Source organism: Nicotiana tabacum, chromosome 17, assembly GCF_000715075.1.
Source record: "Nicotiana tabacum cultivar K326 chromosome 17, ASM71507v2, whole genome shotgun sequence".
Taxonomy (NCBI): domain Eukaryota; kingdom Viridiplantae; phylum Streptophyta; class Magnoliopsida; order Solanales; family Solanaceae; genus Nicotiana; species Nicotiana tabacum.
Window position 1 is genome coordinate 104934499 of NC_134096.1, and position 21777 is coordinate 104956275.

The 21777-nt window shown below is 33.6% G+C and overlaps 2 protein-coding genes across 2 annotated transcripts; one reads left to right on the forward strand and one right to left on the reverse strand.

Moving 5' to 3' along the window:
* Positions 1-8433: 8433 nt before the first annotated feature.
* On the forward strand, positions 8434-10175 carry LOC107820191 (putative pectate lyase 16). Its single transcript, XM_016646419.2, has 4 exons — positions 8434-9168; positions 9391-9494; positions 9622-9760; positions 9954-10175. Exons 1-4 carry the CDS (start codon positions 8434-8436, stop codon positions 10173-10175), a joined length of 1200 nt encoding a protein of 399 aa, XP_016501905.1.
* Positions 10176-10773: 598 nt separating this feature from the next.
* On the reverse strand, positions 10774-12585 carry LOC107820195 (LEAF RUST 10 DISEASE-RESISTANCE LOCUS RECEPTOR-LIKE PROTEIN KINASE-like 2.7). The gene is made up of 3 exons (XM_016646423.2): positions 11664-12585; positions 11309-11344; positions 10774-11190 (listed from the first exon to the last, which is right to left on the reverse strand). Exons 1-3 carry the CDS (start codon positions 12478-12480, stop codon positions 11063-11065), a joined length of 981 nt encoding a protein of 326 aa, XP_016501909.1. The 5' UTR covers positions 12481-12585; the 3' UTR covers positions 10774-11062.
* Between the last annotated feature and the right edge of the window lie 9192 nt (positions 12586-21777).

The window sequence follows — 21777 nt, forward strand, 5'->3', positions numbered from 1 at the left end:
GACAGGTTGGACAGCTAGCCACTCTATTTTATGAGAGGATTCCAGAAATTCTCCTCGCTGATACTGAGAGAAATCCCAAAGAAACAGTGAATGTTGTGACCTTAAAAGTGGGCAAGTGTTGAAGGATCTCACCCCAATCCAAAAAGATGTGATAATTGCAAAAGAAAGTGGGGAGCAGCTGAAAAGTGATGATAACAAGAAGAAGAAAGGCCCAATGAAAACTGAGAAGAAGAAGAAGAAGAAGAAGGAAGAAGAAAAATTGAGAAGGGAGGAGCCTGAGAAGAGCGAGCATATGCCTGCTTTACCTTTTCCTCAAAAGATATATAGAGAAAAATTGGACAAGCAGTTTGGGAGATTTCTGGATGTGCTAAAACAAGTCCATATAAACTTACCATTTATAGAAGTGCTCTTACAAATGCCTGCTTATGCCAAATTTATGAAGGATATCCTGACAAAGAAGAGGAAAATAGAGGAGACCTCAGTGGTAAGGGTGTTCATAAAAACCCCAAACCCCTAACCAAGCCGACCAAAAAAACCGATACTTTTTAGGTTTGGTTTGGTTTTGGTTTTGTATTTTAAAAAACTATCAAATTTGGCTTGGTTTTGGTTTTAATAAAAAAAATAACTAAAAAAAACCGAACCAAACCGACTATAAAAGTAGCTATTTAAATTTTTTATTAAACCTATATATATGTATATGTTTTATATAAAGTTTCTAAAATTTTATGGTACATATTAGTCGTTTGTATTTTTAGTCTAGTTCTTTACTATTATAATAATCTAATTCTTTGCCTTTACATTCTAGTTTGATTGATAGATTTCTTTTGCTAAGTACACGAATTTATTTCATGTTAAAAATAATTAATTTTTAATTGAGTACTTAAATTATTCATCACTATTTGATTCAATTATCATCAATATATCTTGGTAAATGATAGATTTCTCAAAGAGAAATTAGTTTGATAGTGTTATGTTGAAAATATAGTCGTCGGAATATGCGTTTGGTAGTGTGTATCTCATATTTAAGAAAATCCCCGATAAATAACCGAAAAACCGACAAAAATCGACAATAACCGAATCAATAAAAACCGACTTAATTGATTTGGTTTGGTTTCAATATTTGAAAAATTGGCTTACTTGGTTTGGTTTTTTTAGGGAAAAATCGACCCAAACCGAACCATGAACACCCCTACTTAGTGGTCAAGCTTACAAAGCATTGCAGTGCTATATTGCAAAATAAACTCCCACAAAAGTGTGGAGATCCAGGGAGTTTTACTATACCTTGTTCATTAGGGACTATAGATTTTGATAAGTCTTTATGTGATTCTGGTGCATCAATTAACTTAAAGCCTCTATCTATTTATAGGAAACTGGAGAAGGAGATTGGAGAGATAAGTTTGGTGCCAATATCTTTGCAGCTGTCAGACTAAACAACCTTAATACCCGAGGGAATAGTGGAAGATGTGTTAGTTTGGGTGGATAAGTTCGTATTTTCTGTAAATTTTATAGTAGTGAATATGGAGGAGAACAAGGAGGTCCCCCTAATCTTAGGAAGACCATTCTTAGCAACGGGTAGAGCAATATTGGATATACACAAGAGGAAACTCATGCTTAGAGTGGGTGAGGAGACGGTGACGTTTGATATGAATGAAGAAAATGGGGCACTAAAGGAAACACCAGTTGCAAGTGTTGAATGGAAAGTGAAGGGCTCAAAAGAGAAGGCTGCATTGAGTGATAAAGATAAGTGTGGGGTGTACCCCAAAAATTCTGAGAAGAAACTATTTGCCTGGATGTGCGCATTAGTCCGAAGGCGAGGAATGGAGCCCTACTTCAACTCAGACCCCGACTAGATGTTCATGAAAATTTCCTTTACCTTATGCTTTTTAATTGTGTGTCATGGGGACATGCCACAACTTAAAGTATGGGGTGGGGGATAATTGTATGTTGTATGTATATGTGTTAGTTTTGTTAGTTGTAGTAGTTGGAAAATTGAAAAAAAACCATAAAAATTGAAAAACAATCGAAAATTTTGATTTTTCCCGATGATGGATATCATTCGACGGGTTTCTTGAGGGATTAAAATCGAAAGAAAAAGACAAAAATATTTTCTTTTGTTAGGTAGTGAAATTCCTCCTTGGTTTTTCTTTGTGCCGTGGTGCTTTTCCAAGGGTTTTGTTTGAACCGGGTGTAGTTAGTTTTATTTTTATTTTTTAGAAGTATTCGAAAGAAATAGCTCTTAAATTTAGTATGCCTTGAGAATAGTAAGTGCTTTAGTTGTGACGTTTAGGCTCACTTTTTGACTCTTGTATAAGTACCTTAAATTGGTTGATCTTAACTTTGCTTAACTGCTTTGACTAGAGTGACTTGATAATCCGGTCCTGAGTGAATTATGTGCCATGTGTGTGTGAGATTTTGTGTTATTCTGTGCATCGCATTTGATGTCTAGAACTTGCCCTGCGAGTTTACAAAGCAAAATAGTAGTTTTATTCAATCTTGGAAGTGATTTAGGCGTGTCTTTGTTGAGCCAGTTATATGCTATTACCCACATAATTGTTATGTATCTTAGTTAATCCCGTTGAGCCTGTAATCCTGTTTCTTTGGCAACTACATTACAAGCCTTACCCATTTGTTTGAATTGACCATCTATTTGAATCATTTACCTCTCGTGAGTACTTGAATTTGTTGATGTGAAGGTGGAGTTTTGGTTTAACATAAGTGTGGGGTTTTGAATAATGAAATGTATGTATTTAAGTGCTAGGGAGGTGTAGTCACTCTTATATCTAAATGTATCCTACTTGTCCCGCAGCTTACATTACAACCAATTCAAGTCCTACTTGATCCTTGACTGAATGATCTCAATTAGTTGAGTAGTACACTACGGGCAAACTTATGGTACATCTTTTGCGGCACATGAATGTTGTTTCCGAGAGTGAGCGAATTCTTTCTATCTTGAGGTCCTAATTGTTCTTAATTTCTATTATGTGTGGAACTACTCTCTATTATTGTGTGAGGGCACTTAATTCATGAAGGAAAGGTAATATCGTTGACCTATGTGTTAGAATAAGTGAGTGGGTTATAAATAATGCGTGGTGCTTTTGAGTCAAATTTTGAGGCTAGGATGTTACGGTATTGTACTTAATCTGTTTTAAATATTCCTGATGTGATGATTTATGAGAGTTGTTGAAAACGGTCGTGTCTATATGAAGTATAGTTTGATTGCTCGAGGATGAGCAATGGTTTAAGTGTGGGGTGTTGATGGTAGGCTATAATCTCGTATTTTAGTCGCTTATTGCACTCCAATTTACTGCACTTTATTCGTTTTGATCTTTAATTGATAGTGTTTTGCACTAATTATGTGTTGTATGCCTTGTAGGAGTGATTCCGAGCTATGTAGATGTTATGGAATGAATTTGAGTGATTTGGACCTTTGAAGTTTGAGTAAAATCCCAAGGGATTAAGCCGGGATCGTGTTCGGGTGTCGAGGATCAAACCTGGACGTCAAAACGCAAGAAAATTCAGCACTCTGAGAAAAGTGCACTAGTGCGGCACGTGGGGCGGAGCGTGGCGCGCCGTGGCTGTGCAAAATTCTTACTGCCTGTCAGAACTAGCTCTCTCAATTTCCCCACTAATGCCCCGCATTGTGCAATATTTACAGAGTGACAATCCTATTTCGGCTAGGAGAAGTTTATTTCATCTAGGCCCGACCCTACTTGGTATAAATACATGAAAAAATATTATTTTCTAGACTTTTGACACATATTCGACCTAAGGAGGCTAATGAGGAGTTGGAAGAACACGAGCACAAGGATTTCATCATTCGTTCCTCACTCAAGACCCGAGTTTGGATTGAATTTATGTTTTCCTATACTTTAATTTTATTTGTGATGAATTGCTCCATATCTATGGAGTAGTTCCCTTTAGGGTTTTATGGATATGGTGTATTGATGATTGTTTGTGGATTATAACTCTAGTTTTATGTATTGAAGCGTTTTGGATGATTTAACTGTTGCATCTATATTCACTTGTTCATGTAATCGAGAGAGACATAACTTGTGATATCTTTGCATTATATTGTTGGTTGAGTTCATTAATTCTTCTTAGTAATTGAAAGAGGCTAGTTGAATCATTGATTAAACCTAGTTAGGACGATAATCGAGAGATGTTCTTCTAAATACCAATCCACTACGCATTCTTGCATATCTTCACGTGCTTAAATTTGTTCATCTTGTGAGGTTAAATCTTAATCGAGAGAGGAGTTTTTGCTGAACGTTTGAACTAATAATTGAGTTAATTCGAGAGACTCACTTGAACATTAGAAGTGAATTATCTAGAGTTAGATCCCAAACAATTATCTTGCACCTATCCTATCAGAACCCCATATTCTTCCACTGATAACTTTCTTTGCTTATTCCTTGTTTCGATTGTCATTAGTCAATAGCTTTAGACTCTTAGTTAATTGTAGTTATTAATCATATAAATCTCAATTGTTGATTCTCTTGAATAGCAATCAATCTAGAAACTACGAAAATATTGTTTAACTCCAATCCCTGTGGATACGATATTATACTATACTATCTTTGACTAGCGAGCATAATTTAAGTGTGTGTTTCGAGCTCGTTAGACTTATACCATTTTCAGCACAGAATTCGTCAAATTTTGCGTTGTCGAACTCCATGCCATGATCAGATCTTATACTTACAACATTATAGCTCATCTTCACTTGAATCTTCTTCACAAAAGCAGCAAACACTAGAAAAGTTTCAACCTTGGTTCTGAGGAACAAAGTCCAGGTGAACCTGGAGTAGTCATCCCCTATGACGAAAATGTACTTCTTTCCTCCTCTACTTGGAACCCTCATAGGTCCATACAGATCCATATGAAGGAGATCAAGTGGCCTTGAGGTGCTTACTTTTTTTTTGGGCTTGAAGGAGGACCTGACTTGCTTTCCTTTCACACATGCATCATACACCTTGTGATCTTTGAAACTTGACTTAGGCAACCCACGAACCAGGTCCTTCTTGTCTAATTTATTCAGCAACGTAAAACTTGCATGTCCCAATCTTCTGTGCTATAGTTAAGCATCATCATCAACAACACTCAGACATCTGATATCCCCATTGTGCAAGGACTCAAAATCAGTAACATAAATATTTTTGTATCTTTTTGCCATTAGGACCACTTCACCAGTCACGAGATTTATGACTGTGCAGATTTTTAACACAAATTCCACTTTGTTTCCCTTGTCACAGATTTGAGAAACGCCCAGTAGGCTATACTTCAAGTCGTTCACATAATATACATTTTCAATTGAGTGGGTGAGTGTCTTCCCAATTATTCCAACTCCCAGAATGTATCCCTTTTTACCATTGCCAAAAGATACACTCCCTCCTTGTAGGGCTTTGAGTGAAAGGAAATCATTGATGCTTCCAGTCATGTGCTTGGAGCAGCCACTATCCATATACCATTTTTGGTTGCTTCCTTTCACTGCTTCCTGCACAAGAGAATCAAGGATTAAACTTAGGAACCTAAACAAGTTTGGGTCCCTTGTAGTGAGGAAAAGGGCGAATTAAACTTCTTCTTGTCCAGACAGGCAATACACATTTTTTAACAGAGGGACTGGGTTCCTTAGCAGCAGTTACCTTTTCAACAAAAACCTTGTTTTTCTGTTAGGACTGAATTCTAGCCTTACAGTTTTCTTTAAAGTGTCCAGTGTTGCCACAGTGAGTGCAAAACCGGTTATCAGGGATAATAACATACTTGCTATGTGGATTTTAGAGAATCTTTTCCTTTTGGAATCCGACTCCCTGCATGTTCCCATCCTTGATTGCATACATGGCAGTAATTGTATCAGAGGACCAGGTCCACTTTAGAGATTTTTCTAGGTCATTTTTAACTCTGCCTAGATCTTATTGAAGTTGTCTATTTATTTCAAGTCCAGCACATATACTAGATTTCACAAATTTGAGTTCATTTTCAAGTGTAATGTGTGCCTCACTTGCAACTTCCTTTCCCTTTTGGATAATCCCAGAACTATTTCCCTTTTTTTAATTCCTCGATTGTTTCTTTTAGGTCCATGACAAATACCAATAAGTCATCTCTCTCATTTTCTATATTTTTAATTTTTTTTAATCAGAACATCCTTTTCTTTTTTTAGAACCTCGATGGTTTCTTTTAGGTCAACCACTGCGATTACCAGATCATATCTCTCATTTTCTACCTCTCCTAGTTCCACAGTTAATGCATTTTTATCCTTTGCTCAAAAGTTCTTCTCTATAGCTTTGCGGTCAGCATCGTTGTATTCCTTTCTTGTCTTGGGAACTGTCACTACTGGTTCGCTAGTGGTCTTCATAGGGACGAAGGGTCCATCACAGATAATATCCCAGAGCTCTGAATCTTTAACCATTATAAAGTCATGCATCCTTGTCTTCCACCATCCATAGTACTTCATTGAATCTTGGTGGTCTGTAGGTTGATTGACCTTCTTCAAAGTTTGGTGGAGCAGCCATTTGGATCCTTTCTAGGTGTTAGCCCGATAGAAAGAACCTGCTCTGATACCAATTGATAGAAACTTAGGGTCCACCAAACTGTATAGAGAACCAGGTTCTCTATCAGTTCCCACAGAATACACATAATAAGAGATAAGTAAATGACACAGCAGATTTTTACGTGGAAAACTCTCAGCTCACGGGATTAAAAATCACGACTTACACTCGTAGGATTTCAACTTCACTAACCGAGCAACTTTTAGATTACAACCTATTGTAATCTAGGAATTAAACTCTTAATCCCTCACTCGCTTGTAATAACTCTATTACAAGCCTCTTTGTAATAACTCTATTACAAAGCTCATAACTTGACTAACTCTAGCCAAGACACAAACACAAGGTTTATGGTTTTACAAATAATTTCCTACACAATGCTTCTAGCTAAGCTAAGTAGGAATTACAAGTAAATCACTCTAACAAAGGTGCAATACAACTAAGGACATATAATAACACAATGTTGGAAACTGGTCCTTCGTTATGTTGTTCTTTGTTCTTGAAGCCAGGAAGTCACTTGCAAGATGGCAATACACTTGAGAGGAAACTTGATTAATTCTCGGATGTGCAAGTGTGTGTTTTCTTCATTGCTTCATGTTAATAAAGTTGCAGCAATATCCGGTACAAAGCATTCCCCATAAAGTAGTTGTTGCACTATTCACACTGTTGCATGTGTGCAGAGAAATAGTTGCAGCGGCTTTACAGTTGTGAGTAGTTGACTGGTACAGTCAGCAAGGGAACTAATGTTCATCTGTTCCCTCTGTCGTCTTTTTGACTCTGAATGTTGGAACTTATGCCCAACTTGAGACTTGTTGTTCTTGAGCACTTTGAGGATGTGTAACAGGTTCCCCATCTAGTTCTTATCATTAAGTTTGTTAGATCATAAAAACATAACAGGGCACATAACCTATCAACCACGTCTTAGCAAAATATGCAAAAGGCTTCGGTAAGTGATGCATGCCATGGGAGCCGAAAATGGTCACATTTACGTTGTAAATGATAGTACTATTTATGACCCCTAAATCCTAAACCAGACACATGTCGAGGTGTGCATAAATTGGCTCGACACCATTTTTATCAACAAAAATAAAAGAAAGAGGGGGAAAAAGAAAAAAATAACCAAGAAGAGGCAGATTTAGTTGAAATCAGGCTCCTAACGCTGTTAGAAGGGTGCAACAACAACAACAACCCAGTAAAATCACACCAGTGAATGAGGCTGTTAGAAGGGTGCGAACACAATAAATCAGTTTTTGCGATAAAACCAGCTGAAAGGAGAAACAACAAGACCTCATAAAATCAGTTTCTGAAATACATTGGAAAAGGCTAGTGGTCATTTTGCACGATGCTTAACGAAGACGTGATTATCTAAAGTGAATCTGTTGTTGTCGAAAAGTGTTACCGCGCGAGATTAAAAGTTTGACAAGATAAAATTGATTAACGTGCGTGACCTAGCTAGTTTTACTCAGGTTAAGCGCTACCACTATGTGAGAGTGGAAACATTGTTACGTGGCAGGGTCTTGGTTTCATGATTATTAAATAATGTACTGTTGTAGGATATTCCAATTTATTAAACAATGATCCTTATTTTCCACTACATCAGTTAACGTTTTAGAAAATACGTGTCTCACTTTTGCACTCGCAAAGCTCAAACTTGGATAATTTATTCTTTCTTCAGTCAATGATTATGATGCTAATATTTGCACCTAGGCAATGCTTACTCAAATAGTTCAACGTATCTTTTATATTTTGTAGCTCGTGCTCTCACGTTCATAATTAAGTTCCCAAAACCTCACCAAACAGCTAGTTGAAATTGACATATTTCCAACATGCTAACCACTTCTACTACAGACTGTTTAAATTTCACTCTTGTGCTTCTCGTTGTATCTCATAAGCCATGGCAAAATCAACTTCCTTCCAACTACTTTCATGGCTTCTAATATGTTCAGTTTCTACCGTAGTAGCTAGTAAACTAAGTCATGAACATGAAACTAAAGCTGTAGATGATTATCTTCCAAGTTATTATCCTCAGCCTCACAAAAACCTCCTTAATGTCATCGATTCGTGCTGGAGATTGAACCACGATTGGTCATCCAATCGCAAGGCTTTAGCAGATTGTGCAATAGGCTTTGGAAGTAATGCTATAGGAGGTAAATATGGTGACATTTACGTGGTCACTGACCCTTCTGATGATCCTGCAAATCCTGAACCAGGCACTCTTAGGTATGGCGTTATTCAGTCCGAGCCACTTTGGATCATTTTCAAAAGGGATATGGTACTTACACTTAAGAATGAGCTTATGGTCAATAGTCACAAGACTATAGACGGCAGAGGTGCAAAAGTTGAGATTTCTAATGGTCCATGCATTACATTGGACTATGTTACAAATGTTATTATTCATGGGATTAGTATCCATGATTGTAAGCCTGGTAAAAAAGGGATGGTTCGTAGTAGTCCTGAACATGTTGGTGAAAGATTAGGCTCTGATGGTGATGCCATAAGTGTGTTTGGTTCGTTGAATGTTTGGATTGATCATTGTTATCTTGCCCGTGCAACGGATGGCCTACTCGATGTTATTCATGCTTCAACTGCAGTAACTATCTCCAACAATTACTTCACTGAGCATGACAAAGTAAGTGATCTCCAATTTTTCGAGTCAAACTATATGTAGTGATTTTTAAAAAAAAATATGTACATTTATAATAAGTTGTCACCCCAACTGACTTGAAATTGAGGTATGGTTGATTGATTCGGTTGTACAATAATCCACATTAAATGAAATAAAATCTTGGATCCACCTTTGACAGAAAGATGAGGTGATCTTTTTAGTTCTGACCTTAAATCAAATTTCCAGGTCATGTTGTTGGGGCACAATGATCAATATACTGCAGACAGAAGCATGAAAGTCACAGTAGTATTCAACCATTTTGGCCGTGAACTAGTTCAAAGGATGCCAAGGTACATAATTAAGAGATTATCCAAGATTAATCACAATAATTTGGAATTGTGAATGTAAGACGCTGTTGAACCTAGTATTCAACAATAATTAAGATTATTCAATTATTGACAATAATTTGTGTTACAGGGTTAGATATGGTTATGCTCATGTGGCCAATAATTATTATGATCAATGGTTAATGTATGCCATTGGTGGGAGTGCAGATCCAACAATATTCAGTGAGGGAAATTATTTCATTGCTCCTGACAAAGCTTACAACAAAGAGGTATGCAAATATCAAGCTATTCTTCAGTGTCAAGAAGATCAGATATATTCACTTCTTCATTCCTTTTCCAATTTGAAGTTTTACTTTTCTGAGAACCACAAATTTAGAAACTAGAGACAAAAAACAACTTAGACTTATGCCATCGCATCGCTATATATAGATGATCTTATATTAGTTATGATATATATTACAGGTCACTAAGAGGGAGACTGAAGAAAAAGGATGGAAGAGTTGGAAATGGAGGTCTTCCAAGGATGTGTTTTTGAATGGAGCATATTTTAATCCATCTGGATATGGAAGTATTGCTCCAAAATACACAAGAGGACAATCGTTTATTGTTGCTCAAGGATCGTTAACTCCCTCTTTAACTTCTGATGCTGGTCCTCTTCAATGTGTTGTCAATGAACCTTGCTAATTATACAAAATTTCTTCTTTCCTTTTCCAATCACCATTCCCTGTATATCTTTGGCAGCATTTTTTAATGCCTCAAAGTTTAATTTACACTTAACGTATACCATATTTAGAAAGTTCAAGAAAGATTCAGGATTTTGGAGTTTTAAGTTTCTTTGAGATATGGAGAAAGTTGTATTCCTCATAGTTTATAGCACACTGTTTGTTTTTTTGAGAATGACAATGGATTTTAGAAGGGTGTAATATAACATCAAAGGAGTAACTTTTGTATCGCTTGTTGAGTTGTATATGCTTCTATAATCTTCATTAGCTCTGCTACCAAGAGTACAGATTGCAACAAAAGTTCAAGCTCAAAACTAGACATTAGAGGTAATCAAATAGATGAACTATACATTATACAATCAACCAACTTAACTGGTTTTGGGTATTCTTGGAATCTTTACTTAGACCCGAATTTGGTTCCCATAGGAAAGGGAGCTGAAAAAAGAAGAATTAACCCAAATAGCCGCTCACCTAATCTCTTAAACTAAAAAATAGCCAGCAGATATATAATATATGTTTAATTCATGTATAACTGCGTATAATCAATGTACACCGGCTAGAAAAAATAAACAGTGAATTTGTCCGGCTATTGTGTAACAAACATGACCTCAAGGTGCAGAGCAGCAAAGTTTTCCCTAAGACATTCCTTACTCCACATACAAGCAATGCCAAACATGCAAGACCAAAAAGTTGGTTCCTTTAACTTACAAACAGAACCAATTAAAGTGCAAGATTATGCTATATAAAAAAATTAAAAGAGAGAAGGGAAAAAAACTTGAAAAATGGTAAAGAAAAGTGGAAAAGAAAAGAAGAAATACAGCAATTTCTTTTTTACTTCAAAAGATTCTCTCAGAAAAGTCTATTCTCATTGGTTTGAACACCATGAGTTACTGGTGCTTTGGCTCTCAGTTTCTTCAAGTACCATACACCAGCTCCTATTCCAAATGCCCCTGCAACTGAAACTGCAGTTGCTGTTCCTGCAACATTTCAAATAGATTTTGTATAAGAAATCTCAGAAAGGAAAAAAAGAAATATATGTAGTTGAAACCTCTTAGCAAACTAATTGGTCATAGATCAATAAAATCTAATAAGTACCTGCAACAACTCCTCTTCTGTGAGAGCTCCTACTATCTACAAACAATTAAAAATAAATCAACTTGAGCCATATATACTTAATCAAGACTTACCTTAACATAATTAATAAACATTCCTTTAGTACTGATGCATTTTGAAAATCAAGCAACAATGACAAAAATAGAAAATAGACAGCATTTTTCAGATGCTACAATAACATTTCAAAACGTGAGTTTAAGTTCTATGCATTGACGGTATAAAAAATATTTACACAATGGTAATTGCCAGTAACATTATATAACAAGATTCGATGAATAACTTACTCTAACATGTTAAATTATACTTAGTGTATATAACTTAAATTCTTCAGACATACCATTACAGTAGGTTGTACTGTTCCCTTTGTCACACAGGCACAAGAAATCCTGTGTTTCTGTATCAAAGCCACAAGTTCCCCCTCCCTTAGCAGTATCTTGACACTGCAGGCATCGCGTAGTCACTGGAATATCAAAATCAACTCTAATCCCATACTCAGGGACCTGATCAAACGCGGGCGTTGCACCAAGATTTCTCCAATACACACTAGTATAGCTAGCACAATGCTTCAACATTAGCCTCAAAGATTCAGTAGCTTTGGGATAGTAAGAACAACAAGAGCTACTCCTCAATGCAGAAGGACATTCAGGCATGTGCCTACAAAGATAACTCGAACTATCACATGTTGAATCACACTTATCAGGAAAACGCTCACAGAACATTGGTTTTGGCTCAACTATCACATCACTTTCACTACAATTGAAGAACAAGTAGTCATTTTCAAGGGATAAAGTGAAATGTGTGCTAGTATCTAGACTAAATGGCCTGGTTGGTCGAAAATTGTCACCGTCTAGGCAATTCCACATTAAGGGGTCAGTTACAAGAATATGTGGATCAGTATAGCTTAAATTTCTAACAGGATATCTACCAGAAGGAGTTCTAAGTTGAAGTTGACCACCTGTACAAACAAGAATATGCCTATGGTATGGACTTCCACAGCCATCATCAATGCCAAAAGGGTACTGAATTGGGATATCACCACAAGAATTTCTGCAGATACTTGATTGAGCTTCTGTGATGATCAGAAATTGAAGTGTAAGAAAAATGATAAAGATGGACAGAGTTAATGTCCCGTTGTTTGCTAATGAAATGGCCATGTGAGACTAAATTGTAGGTGCTGAGATTGATCTTCTGTACCAAGATTTGTATAGTTAAGGAAGACTGTAGCATTAGGAAAGTGTTTATGCTGATTAAAGAGAATCTTGCTGTTGGTTTTTTGCTTTATATACCTTTCACTTTTTCTCTTTTTCTTTTCAGAAGCTTCATTGTTGTAAAAGGTGGAGCAGTGGAAATACTTTTGCTTTACCTTGTTTTTTTTTAAAATTGATTAAGAACAAGATAACTTTAAGTTTTTAAAAGAAAAAAAACATGTTTTTAATTGGAACGAATAGCAGTAGTAATATCTAATTCCATTATGAAGATTAGCTGCACATTACTTTTCTTATCTAATACCAAAGGATCAGTTTAGCAGTGAATCAGTATTTCTGAAGTTCAATATTTACAAATATTAATTTCGTTATAAAGTTCTGAGTTTCAAGTGACATATTACTTGAACTTTAATTAATATTACTGAAATATTGCTTTGAATTTGTATTTCATCTAAAACACTGGTTTCCAGTCACAAATTTTTAATTGTAGCTAAAGAAAATTTCCAAGTAAAGTTCATGAGCAAACACACTTGATACTTCTACAAACTCCTTTTTTCAACTTCAACTTGAAAAAATATTATTCCAACTTCCGCACAAATATTGTCGAAACTCCTGCATAGTATTGTTTTACATTTGTTTTATTATTCAACTATTCTCCATTCTATTGCCTAAAAAAAATGGCTGTTTTCGCTTTAAGAATCAATTGAGGAACCATTGACAAAATTATTCTCAATGTTTTCATGTTTTGAGATAAAGTAGATTTCCAATTTTGGGTACTTTCAGTTTCGGTATTATTTCAAATTTTGATAACCTTCTTGTTCTCGAATACAATGTCTATCTTTCCATTCTACTCTGTGTAGAATATGTTCACTTCTCTAAAAACAAATAAAATCCCACTAATATAAGTAACTCTTGCAAAAAGACGGCCTCAAACACACCTAATAGGTTATATATTAATTTTTTTTAAAAATTATGTGAAGTGAAAAAGTTTGATTTTTTTATTTAACAAATAAAGATACGAAGGATTTGCAACTGCTTTGATTTCTGCCAAGGAAATTACATTTGAAATTAATATTGAACCCGAATTTCATAAAAAAACGTATAATATATAGGAAGAAATAATTTGAGAAGAATGTTAATAGTGAAATCTCAAAATCTCTCAAAGTGTCCTTTTGATTACTTTCTATACATACTCCCTCATGACTTTTTAACCTTTGATGTGCCCCTTAAGAAAATACTGACTCCTAAAATAAAAATATATTTTGACTGAATTATCCTTAATTAAAATTTATATGTTGTTAACTTGACACATTGAGATATGTAAATAGGGCAAATTTTAAACAAATAAAGTTAATTCCTTCTCGATTATATAAAATGACACTTATTTTGGACCAAAACAAAAGCCAAAAAAATCACTTATTATGGACTGGAGAGAGTAGTAGACAAGGTTATTTTTTCACTTTAAAATAGATTTGAACAATTAGAGGCATATGAAAATACTTTTGGTTTTATATTTAGCGGTAAAAACTGAGATCACTAGTTGATGGAAATTTGAAAAAATATTGCCTTCATCTTGAATGCTCCTTAAATCATAATAATCAACCAGATATTGATAGTTTAGATTTATTTTTTGAATAAAAAATATTAAGAAAAATAGTACAATTAGAAGATAATAATTTAATTGATAAACTCAATCAAATAAAAAGGTTTGATTATTTTTTAAATGCTTATATTACTTATAGAATAATGTTAATAACTCCTATTACCGTTGCTTCAGCGGAAAAAAGTGTTTCAAAATTAAAATTGATAAAACCTTACCTAAGATCAACAATGTCTCAAAGATATTAAATGAATTAGCTATATATTGTCAATTGAGAAAGACTTATTAGGAGAATATAAAAAAGTTAAGGTCTCTCATAAAGTTTGGTTTTAGGCCACGAAATTGGTCGGACCGCCCCTTGTCTTAGTTTTAAAGTTCTTCATACAAAGATAAGTTTTTAATTTTAAAAAAGGTCAAAAATATATAACTAACATCTTGCTCACATATTTCCTGAACAAATAATGAACAGAATCTCCATGCAAAACTAAACGAAAATTTCAATGTGAAAACGGAGGGACATTAATTCTTTTTGGTAATTTATTACCAAAGTGAGATGTTACAGTTCAAGAGAATTTAAAAAAGGAAAGCAATATGGACATTAATTTTAAATGAATACTTATCCATCTTCCATTTTTCATTAAATTTTATTAAATCATTGTCAAATGTTCCGGATAGAAAGGATTACTGTACATTTAAGTTTTTTTGGTGGCGAAGATCACTTTTTAGCCGGCTAGCGAAACTATTTACATTATATAGCCACAAAATTGTATATATAATTTTTTGTATATAATATATATATATCGGCTATTATTTTGAGAGCAACTATACAATATCATTTTCTTTTTTCCTTTTTGTTTTTGGTTCTGGACGTATCTTGGGCCTTATAATCTCTAGGCGGTCTAACACCTTAGTAATATTGATCCAAAAGAGAAGTATACGTATTGGGCTTAGATCTTTGTCTCTTAGGGCAAGTGCACATATAACCATTCTCAGGGATGCTATTTAGACATTAGCAAGTACTTATTTTCTCCTAAAATTTTAAACTAAAAATCCTAACTTCAGGATAATTTAGGATATTTTTGTCCCCAAATATTAAACTAAAAAACTGAAATTCAGGATGTATTGGCTAATTCCTAAATAGCAGCCTGCTACCTTGTGTCATTTCTGCTTGTCCCTTGGGTCTTCGGTGTAGAAGCTGTTCTTGCTATCACAAGGCCGTATCCCAGTTTAAATTTGGGCTTTTAACACAGATGGCCCAAAGAAGGACCTTCGCAGGTTTGCAGTGTACCAAAAGGCCAGTTTATAGAAATAAAAAATCCATATCTACCATTCACTACTAAGACTAGAAAACTTGTCATTTGCATGACCAACTAGTGAGAAATGACATGGAAATGAAAATACAAAATCATTTTAAATTTCAAGATACAAGTTTAAGATAGTGTTTGATCGGCGTAAAATAATATTTTCTTAGAAAATGCTTTCTATCAATTATATAATCTTCAAGTATATGGCAGTTCTTAATCTAATAAAAGTATTTCCTCGAATAGGAAAATGACTCGTTTCAAGCAACATGTGAATGTTATCATTGTCAATCTTTATTTTATCAAAATTATCACGAAAACGTCATCCATGTGCTCCATCAGTTACTCTCTGATATTAATACAAGTCGTCTACACTAATTACCTATCAAGTCCATCTAGATTCACTACAAAAAATTCGGTCAAAACCGACCGCGGCAAATCGACTGAAAAATTGATCGAAGTTGGTCGTCATTTTAAAATATTTTATTTTTCAATATTTATTTACGAAACCAATCGACTTCCGTCAAGTTTTTTTTGCGCAAAAATGCGGGAAACTATTATGGCATCCCGTAAAATTTATTTTTCAAGAAACCGATCAATTTTGGCCGGTTTTTCATATAAAATAAATGAAAATTAATATTCAAAAAACCGACCGAAATCGGTCGGTTATTTTCGCGCGAAAATGCAATTAAAGAGTACAAATAAAATAAAAGATAGTCTTAAACTAAAATGTACCAATGGTCTAGTAGTAGAATAATATCCTGCCACAGTGTAGATTCCGGTTCGATTCCTCAGGCGGTGCATTTTTTAATTGCATATTTTACCGACTTCGGTCGATTTTTTCGGCAGATTTTCTCTTTTTTGGTCGGTTGTGAAATTTTATTGACCGACCGAAATCGGTTGAAAATTGCGATCGACTTCGGTCGCTATTTATTACCGACCAACCTAATTTCGACGAATTAAAGTCGGCCAAAAATCGGTCGATTTTTTTAGTTTTTCAATCAATTTTGGTCGGTATTTCTGTACGGTTTTAGACAGTTTTCTAGTAGTGATTCTAGAAAATAGTTTTCTCAATCTCACGATTTTCATAAAAAGTATTTTTTTTCATAAATGCATTGAACTCCAAACAAAACAAACCCTAGAAAAGCGGGACAAACTACCGAAAGTACAAATGCCTAAGTTGGTCCTAATTGTAGTTGTGACTAATTACTTGGTTTTGCATCCTACTAATTAAAGAGAAGAGTGAGTGACTAGTAAAAGATTGCCAAAACTAGGCTTTCAAGAAAGTTAATTGGTCCCCATCTAGGAGAGCTAAAATTTCTTGCTCTAGAAGGATGCTTTGAATCAGAAAAGAAACTAGTTGAAAAAAAAGAAGGATTAGGTCCCAAATCAAAATCAAAAGTTGAAAGGAAAGGCTTCCCCTGATAATACGTCTTCCAAGTAATGCAACTTTGATCACTATCAAAAAAGGCGCATGCCCGTTGGGTTGGCTGAATTGATTAGATGAGTGATTTTTTTATATGAGAAACTCGAAATCAATTTCTCTTACAAACAGTTTGCTCAGTCAAAATTCGTCGTAACAAACTTGCATAGTGCGATTTACTTTTCCAATGTGATTTGCAAGAAAGCACATCCTTCTCAATGCATTCAAACAAGAAAGAAAGGTAAAAGAAAAGAAGGAAGAAAATATAAAGTTTGAAAAGTATCTTTCTTTGATTTTAATTTCTCCCTTGGATGCACGTAAGTTAGCTCGTGAAAATTAAAGAGATTAGTCAATAAAGTCCTATAAGTCTATGGTTTTTCTTTGATTTAGACTTGTTGGTCCAACCTACTCAAAGCTGCTGCCTGCCAAATTTCAACTTTACACCATTTTTCTCTTAAAATTTCCACTCAAATATGGCAATTCAATTCCCACGGGACTAATAGTCTAATTGTCTAGTGGAGCAATTTTATAAGAATCAAAAAAGAAATAGAGACCTCACCAAACATGGAATTATACTTTGTAATCAGATTGTTTAATTTGGACCTTCTTTCATGGCCCTCTCCAAAAAAAAAAGACAATATATGTAACTTTAAGATACCAGCAATTTATGTTTATCTAAAGAAATAAATCCCATAAAACATCTTCTTTTATGCTATCCATGCGACTTATATAAATTACTGTGTAAACCATTATTTAACATCCCAAAACTCTTTCTTTCCTTAGATAAATAGCATATAACAAACCAGCTGTTGTGAAAACTGAACTTTTATGCTAGTTGCATCTTGTTACTAAAATGGAAATATTCAATATTTCAAATTTAATTTATGAGCTTGCTTTAGGTATACAAGTAAGTAGAAAATTGATAATGTGTAATTCAATAAATAAGTAATATTTGTATAATCGGAGCGCATAGAATAACATTAGGAGTATACATAGGTCGGGTTAGTTCGGATTTTTTAATTACCAAACCAAATCAAGGGTGTCGGGTTTTTAAATCTATAAACCAAACCAAACCAACAAAATCAGGTTTCTCAATCTCAGTTTTTCTCGGGTTTTCGGGTTTTTTCCGGTAAAGTCGTTTTCATAACACAAAATATCTAACTTGTACTTCAAATATTTCTTAGTCCTAGTAAGATAACTATATAATATATTTTTCTAGAAAATAACACAATAATATGAGATAAGTCATAGTATTATACTAAAATATTCCATAGCATAAGCAAATATTGCTAATTAATAAGTCATAATTAAAATTAACATAATCTAAAAATACTATACAGACCATGCTAAAATAAGTATAGCTAATAAGTACTACAATATTAATTAAATAACTAAGCACTAAATAAAAACATAAACTAAGTCATGCATTTTCATTATAAACTAATATTGATTTGAACTTTGTTTGAGTTACTACATTTATGGGCTACAAAATTTATTTATCATTCAAGAATGTTAAGTCCAAACTTGAAATAATACGTTAAAAGATAAATCTATAAAAAAAGTTTAAGAAATATTTAGTATAAAATACTTTTAAAAATTGTATAAATATACTATCGGGTTGGTTTGATTTCGGTTTGACTTTTTTTAGTTAAAACCAAACCAAACCAATTATGGTCGGATTTTTTATTCCAATACCAAATCAAATCAAACCAAACCACAATCGAGTTTTTTTCCGATTTGATTCGAATTATCGGTTTAGTGCGATTTATCAATATTTTTGTACACCTCTAAATAACATGGTCATTGGTCTCACCTATCTGTTATGCAAGCTTTCTTATTTCTTTTTGATCGACTAATGTAAGAACCATTTGGGGAAGCCCACGAAAGTAATCAATTTATTTTAATTTTATCATTCTAAGTTTACCTTTAATTACATAATTTCATAGTTGGGTATACAAATTTTATAATATGTCTAAGATCACAAATTTTAATTTTCTTTATATCTTTTATATCGTGCTCAGTCAAAGAGATTCACCAAATGAAACAGGAGGAGTATATGCTAATATATTCTTACGATTGAACAATATAATAGTATAACGTTTAAGTAATTGTAAAGTTCCACTGTCCCTAATTTATTGAGGTTTAACTGTCTTCTTCTTGTATTTGTCTTATTGAAGGTCAATTTCATCCTACTTTAGTTATCCAAAGACTAAAGTCATCACGTCTCCAAGAATTATATCACATCAAAGATAGCATAAAGTATTTCACTTATCAAACTTTCACTTGTGCTCTATAATAGCTAGCTGTCAATTAATTAATGCTCAAAACTTTGTTTTCAAATACCTACTCCTCTTTTAAAAAAGGGAACCTAATAGTGTACGCATGAAATCAGTCTGTTGACGAAAAGCATATTATCCTTTTTGAAGGATTTAAGTTATATATACACATTTGGCATTGTAATTTTTCAATATTATTAGTGTAAAATATTTAATCAGTGAAGCATGTTAGTTGCTATTCTTATCAAATTATTTATTAATGATTATCATAAAAATTTATCTGTAATTATTTTATAACAGATTTGACCGTAAAAGCTTTATCGGACCATGACATTTATGTGGTTATAAAACCTTCTCATTAAGGATAAAAAAGATAAAATGGAGAGTTTAAAGTTGAATTATTTTTAAATTTAAAAATGTGTCATTTATTTTGGAACAGACTAAAAAGGAAAGTACATCATCTAATTTGAAACAGAGTAAGTATAACTTAAACCTTTTTTGAAATAATTAGAGAGCGAGATTGAAAATTTGAAACTCTTGGCTGAGTAAGAGCAACATAAGCAAATAACTTAATAGTAGATAATACAGACTTTTGCTGCAGCGTCTCGTCAGTGCACGTCATCAACTTTTGAAAGCCTATTTTTGCGTATACCAAAATTTATTGTGTAGCTAAAACTGTAAACTACGTACATGCTCCTAGAACTATTAGGAGACTTATATATAGAACATTTAAATATCACATCATTTAAATTGGAGTTGAAGTAACAAACTAGTCATCCCGTCCCTGCATGCTACGAGAGGTTAATTTCTCTTTAGACATTGAACATTATTTTATTTGGTAATGTTAGTTGAACATCAAATTGACATTTACATTGAAAATTACACAGGAACGCGTTTTAACTTGTTATTTAATTTAACACTGTCATCTTTACTAATTTACAGTATTAGTAGAACACCATAATTTGTTTTCATTCTAACGTGAATTTAATTTCTACTAACCGGGCTTAATTTAAGTATTTAATGAAATATAAATAATATCTTAGATCGATTACTCTCTACATCTGTTCTCTCTTTCTTTTTTTGACTAGTCTAGACTAGACAACTTGTGCACTACCAAGCAGGCGGGAGAATAATGCAACTTAGTTTGACCAAAAAAAAAGAGAGAGAATAATGCAACTTAGTTAATAACATCAACTATATATGACTCGTGATTCAAAATCTTCAATAGCTCATTATCAGATAATAACTTCTTTTGAACGTTATCTTTTTAGAAATTACAAATATAAACTAATTTTCTCTTTTAAGCTTTGAATCTTTGTTTATTTGGATAGCATTTCTTAGACGTAAATGATATTCAATTGGAAGTTATATTACAACACTGTAGTCATTTTGTCTTTGTCTTTTTCCACTAATTAAGCAAGCTGCATGCCTTAAATTATTCACCTAAGTCACCAAAGAAAGATAGTTGCCAAAATTAGCTGGAAGGTTGAAAACGAAAGATGTGCTTGTTTTCTATTTCACATACTATTAACATTCAACCCCAACTAATTACTCTAAAAAATAGCACGCATGGCTTGAGAAGGGTTTGCACTCAATTAATTAGAAATTGGTTTGGGGTGACTAAAAAGATGAGTTTTCTACTCAACTGGACACTCGGTCCTAATCAAATTTACAGAATATTATCATAAATATCTTTTATTAACTCGAAGTCTTTGTATGACGTGGCGTGGGAGTACTTAGATAAATAATTGAATGGTAGCAGAGAGTCGCCTATTAGTAAGGGAACCATCTCACAGCGCTTTGTAATTTTTTTATATGTGTATAAATAATACTCTATTTGTTAAAGAGAAGAAATGTATATATACAATAAATTAATACCGCTAGAAAATAATATGAAGTAAATATTATCAATTTGGGACAAAAAGTAAGAATTTAAGATCACTAAAGCTCAGGACCTAAATTTACGTAACATATTGAATTGAGACAATAAGCTAGCGTTTAGACATAAATTAATGAATAAAAGTATAACTGAAAATGGCCTTTGTAGTTTGTACAAATTTACGGGTGAAATCAAAGAATCTTTGTCTTGGGGAGGAACCAACCTGGTAACTTACCCTAAAAGGAGAGGAGTATGAAAAGATTAAGATCTCTTTGTCATTATCTTTATTGTCAATCAGTACTACGTACATGAACCCCGTGTGAAATGTCACCATATTCTATAAAAATCTGCACGTAAAAGTGTCCATTATCACAAGAATTCAATGCTATGGCTGTATTTTCTTCTTCTTTTATCTGTTTTGTAAAATTTTGTCCAATCAAACCTAACAATATGCGTACCAACTTTCTACGTGATGGAGTAAGCCACGTGGGAATTGTTAAGAGGGTCAACAAAATCTTAGTCAACTCTCTTTTTGTCTTCAACCTTTAATTTCATTTTTGACAACCCGCCGCTATTGAGCCAATGCCTTCTTATTTACAGTATATTGCTCTATTTTTACATTTTTATTCGATAATTTTTTTAATTTGTTTTAAAAAAAATAATACTATGTTTTTAAACTTGAAGATAATTAATTTTACCCTATCTATTTTATTTAATGAGAAATTTTTATAGTCACTGTGACGACCCAAATTAACCCTCCGCAAGGT

Excerpts from the sequence above, each read along its gene's own strand:
- LOC107820195 (XM_016646423.2), bottom strand. The coding sequence starts at position 12,480 with ATGGCCATTTCATTAGCAAACAACGGGACATTAACTCTGTCCATCTTT. Across the intron at positions 11,345-11,663 it reads CAGTACAACCTACTGTAATG|ATAGTAGGAGCTCTCACAGA; the intron begins GTATGTCTGAAG and ends AATTGTTTGTAG. Across the intron at positions 11,191-11,308 it reads CAGAAGAGGAGTTGTTGCAG|GAACAGCAACTGCAGTTTCA; the intron begins GTACTTATTAGA and ends GAAATGTTGCAG.
- LOC107820191 (XM_016646419.2), top strand. The coding sequence starts at position 8,434 with ATGGCAAAATCAACTTCCTTCCAACTACTTTCATGGCTTCTAATATGT. Across the intron at positions 9,495-9,621 it reads CTAGTTCAAAGGATGCCAAG|GGTTAGATATGGTTATGCTC; the intron begins GTACATAATTAA and ends TTTGTGTTACAG. Across the intron at positions 9,761-9,953 it reads ACAAAGCTTACAACAAAGAG|GTCACTAAGAGGGAGACTGA; the intron begins GTATGCAAATAT and ends TATATATTACAG.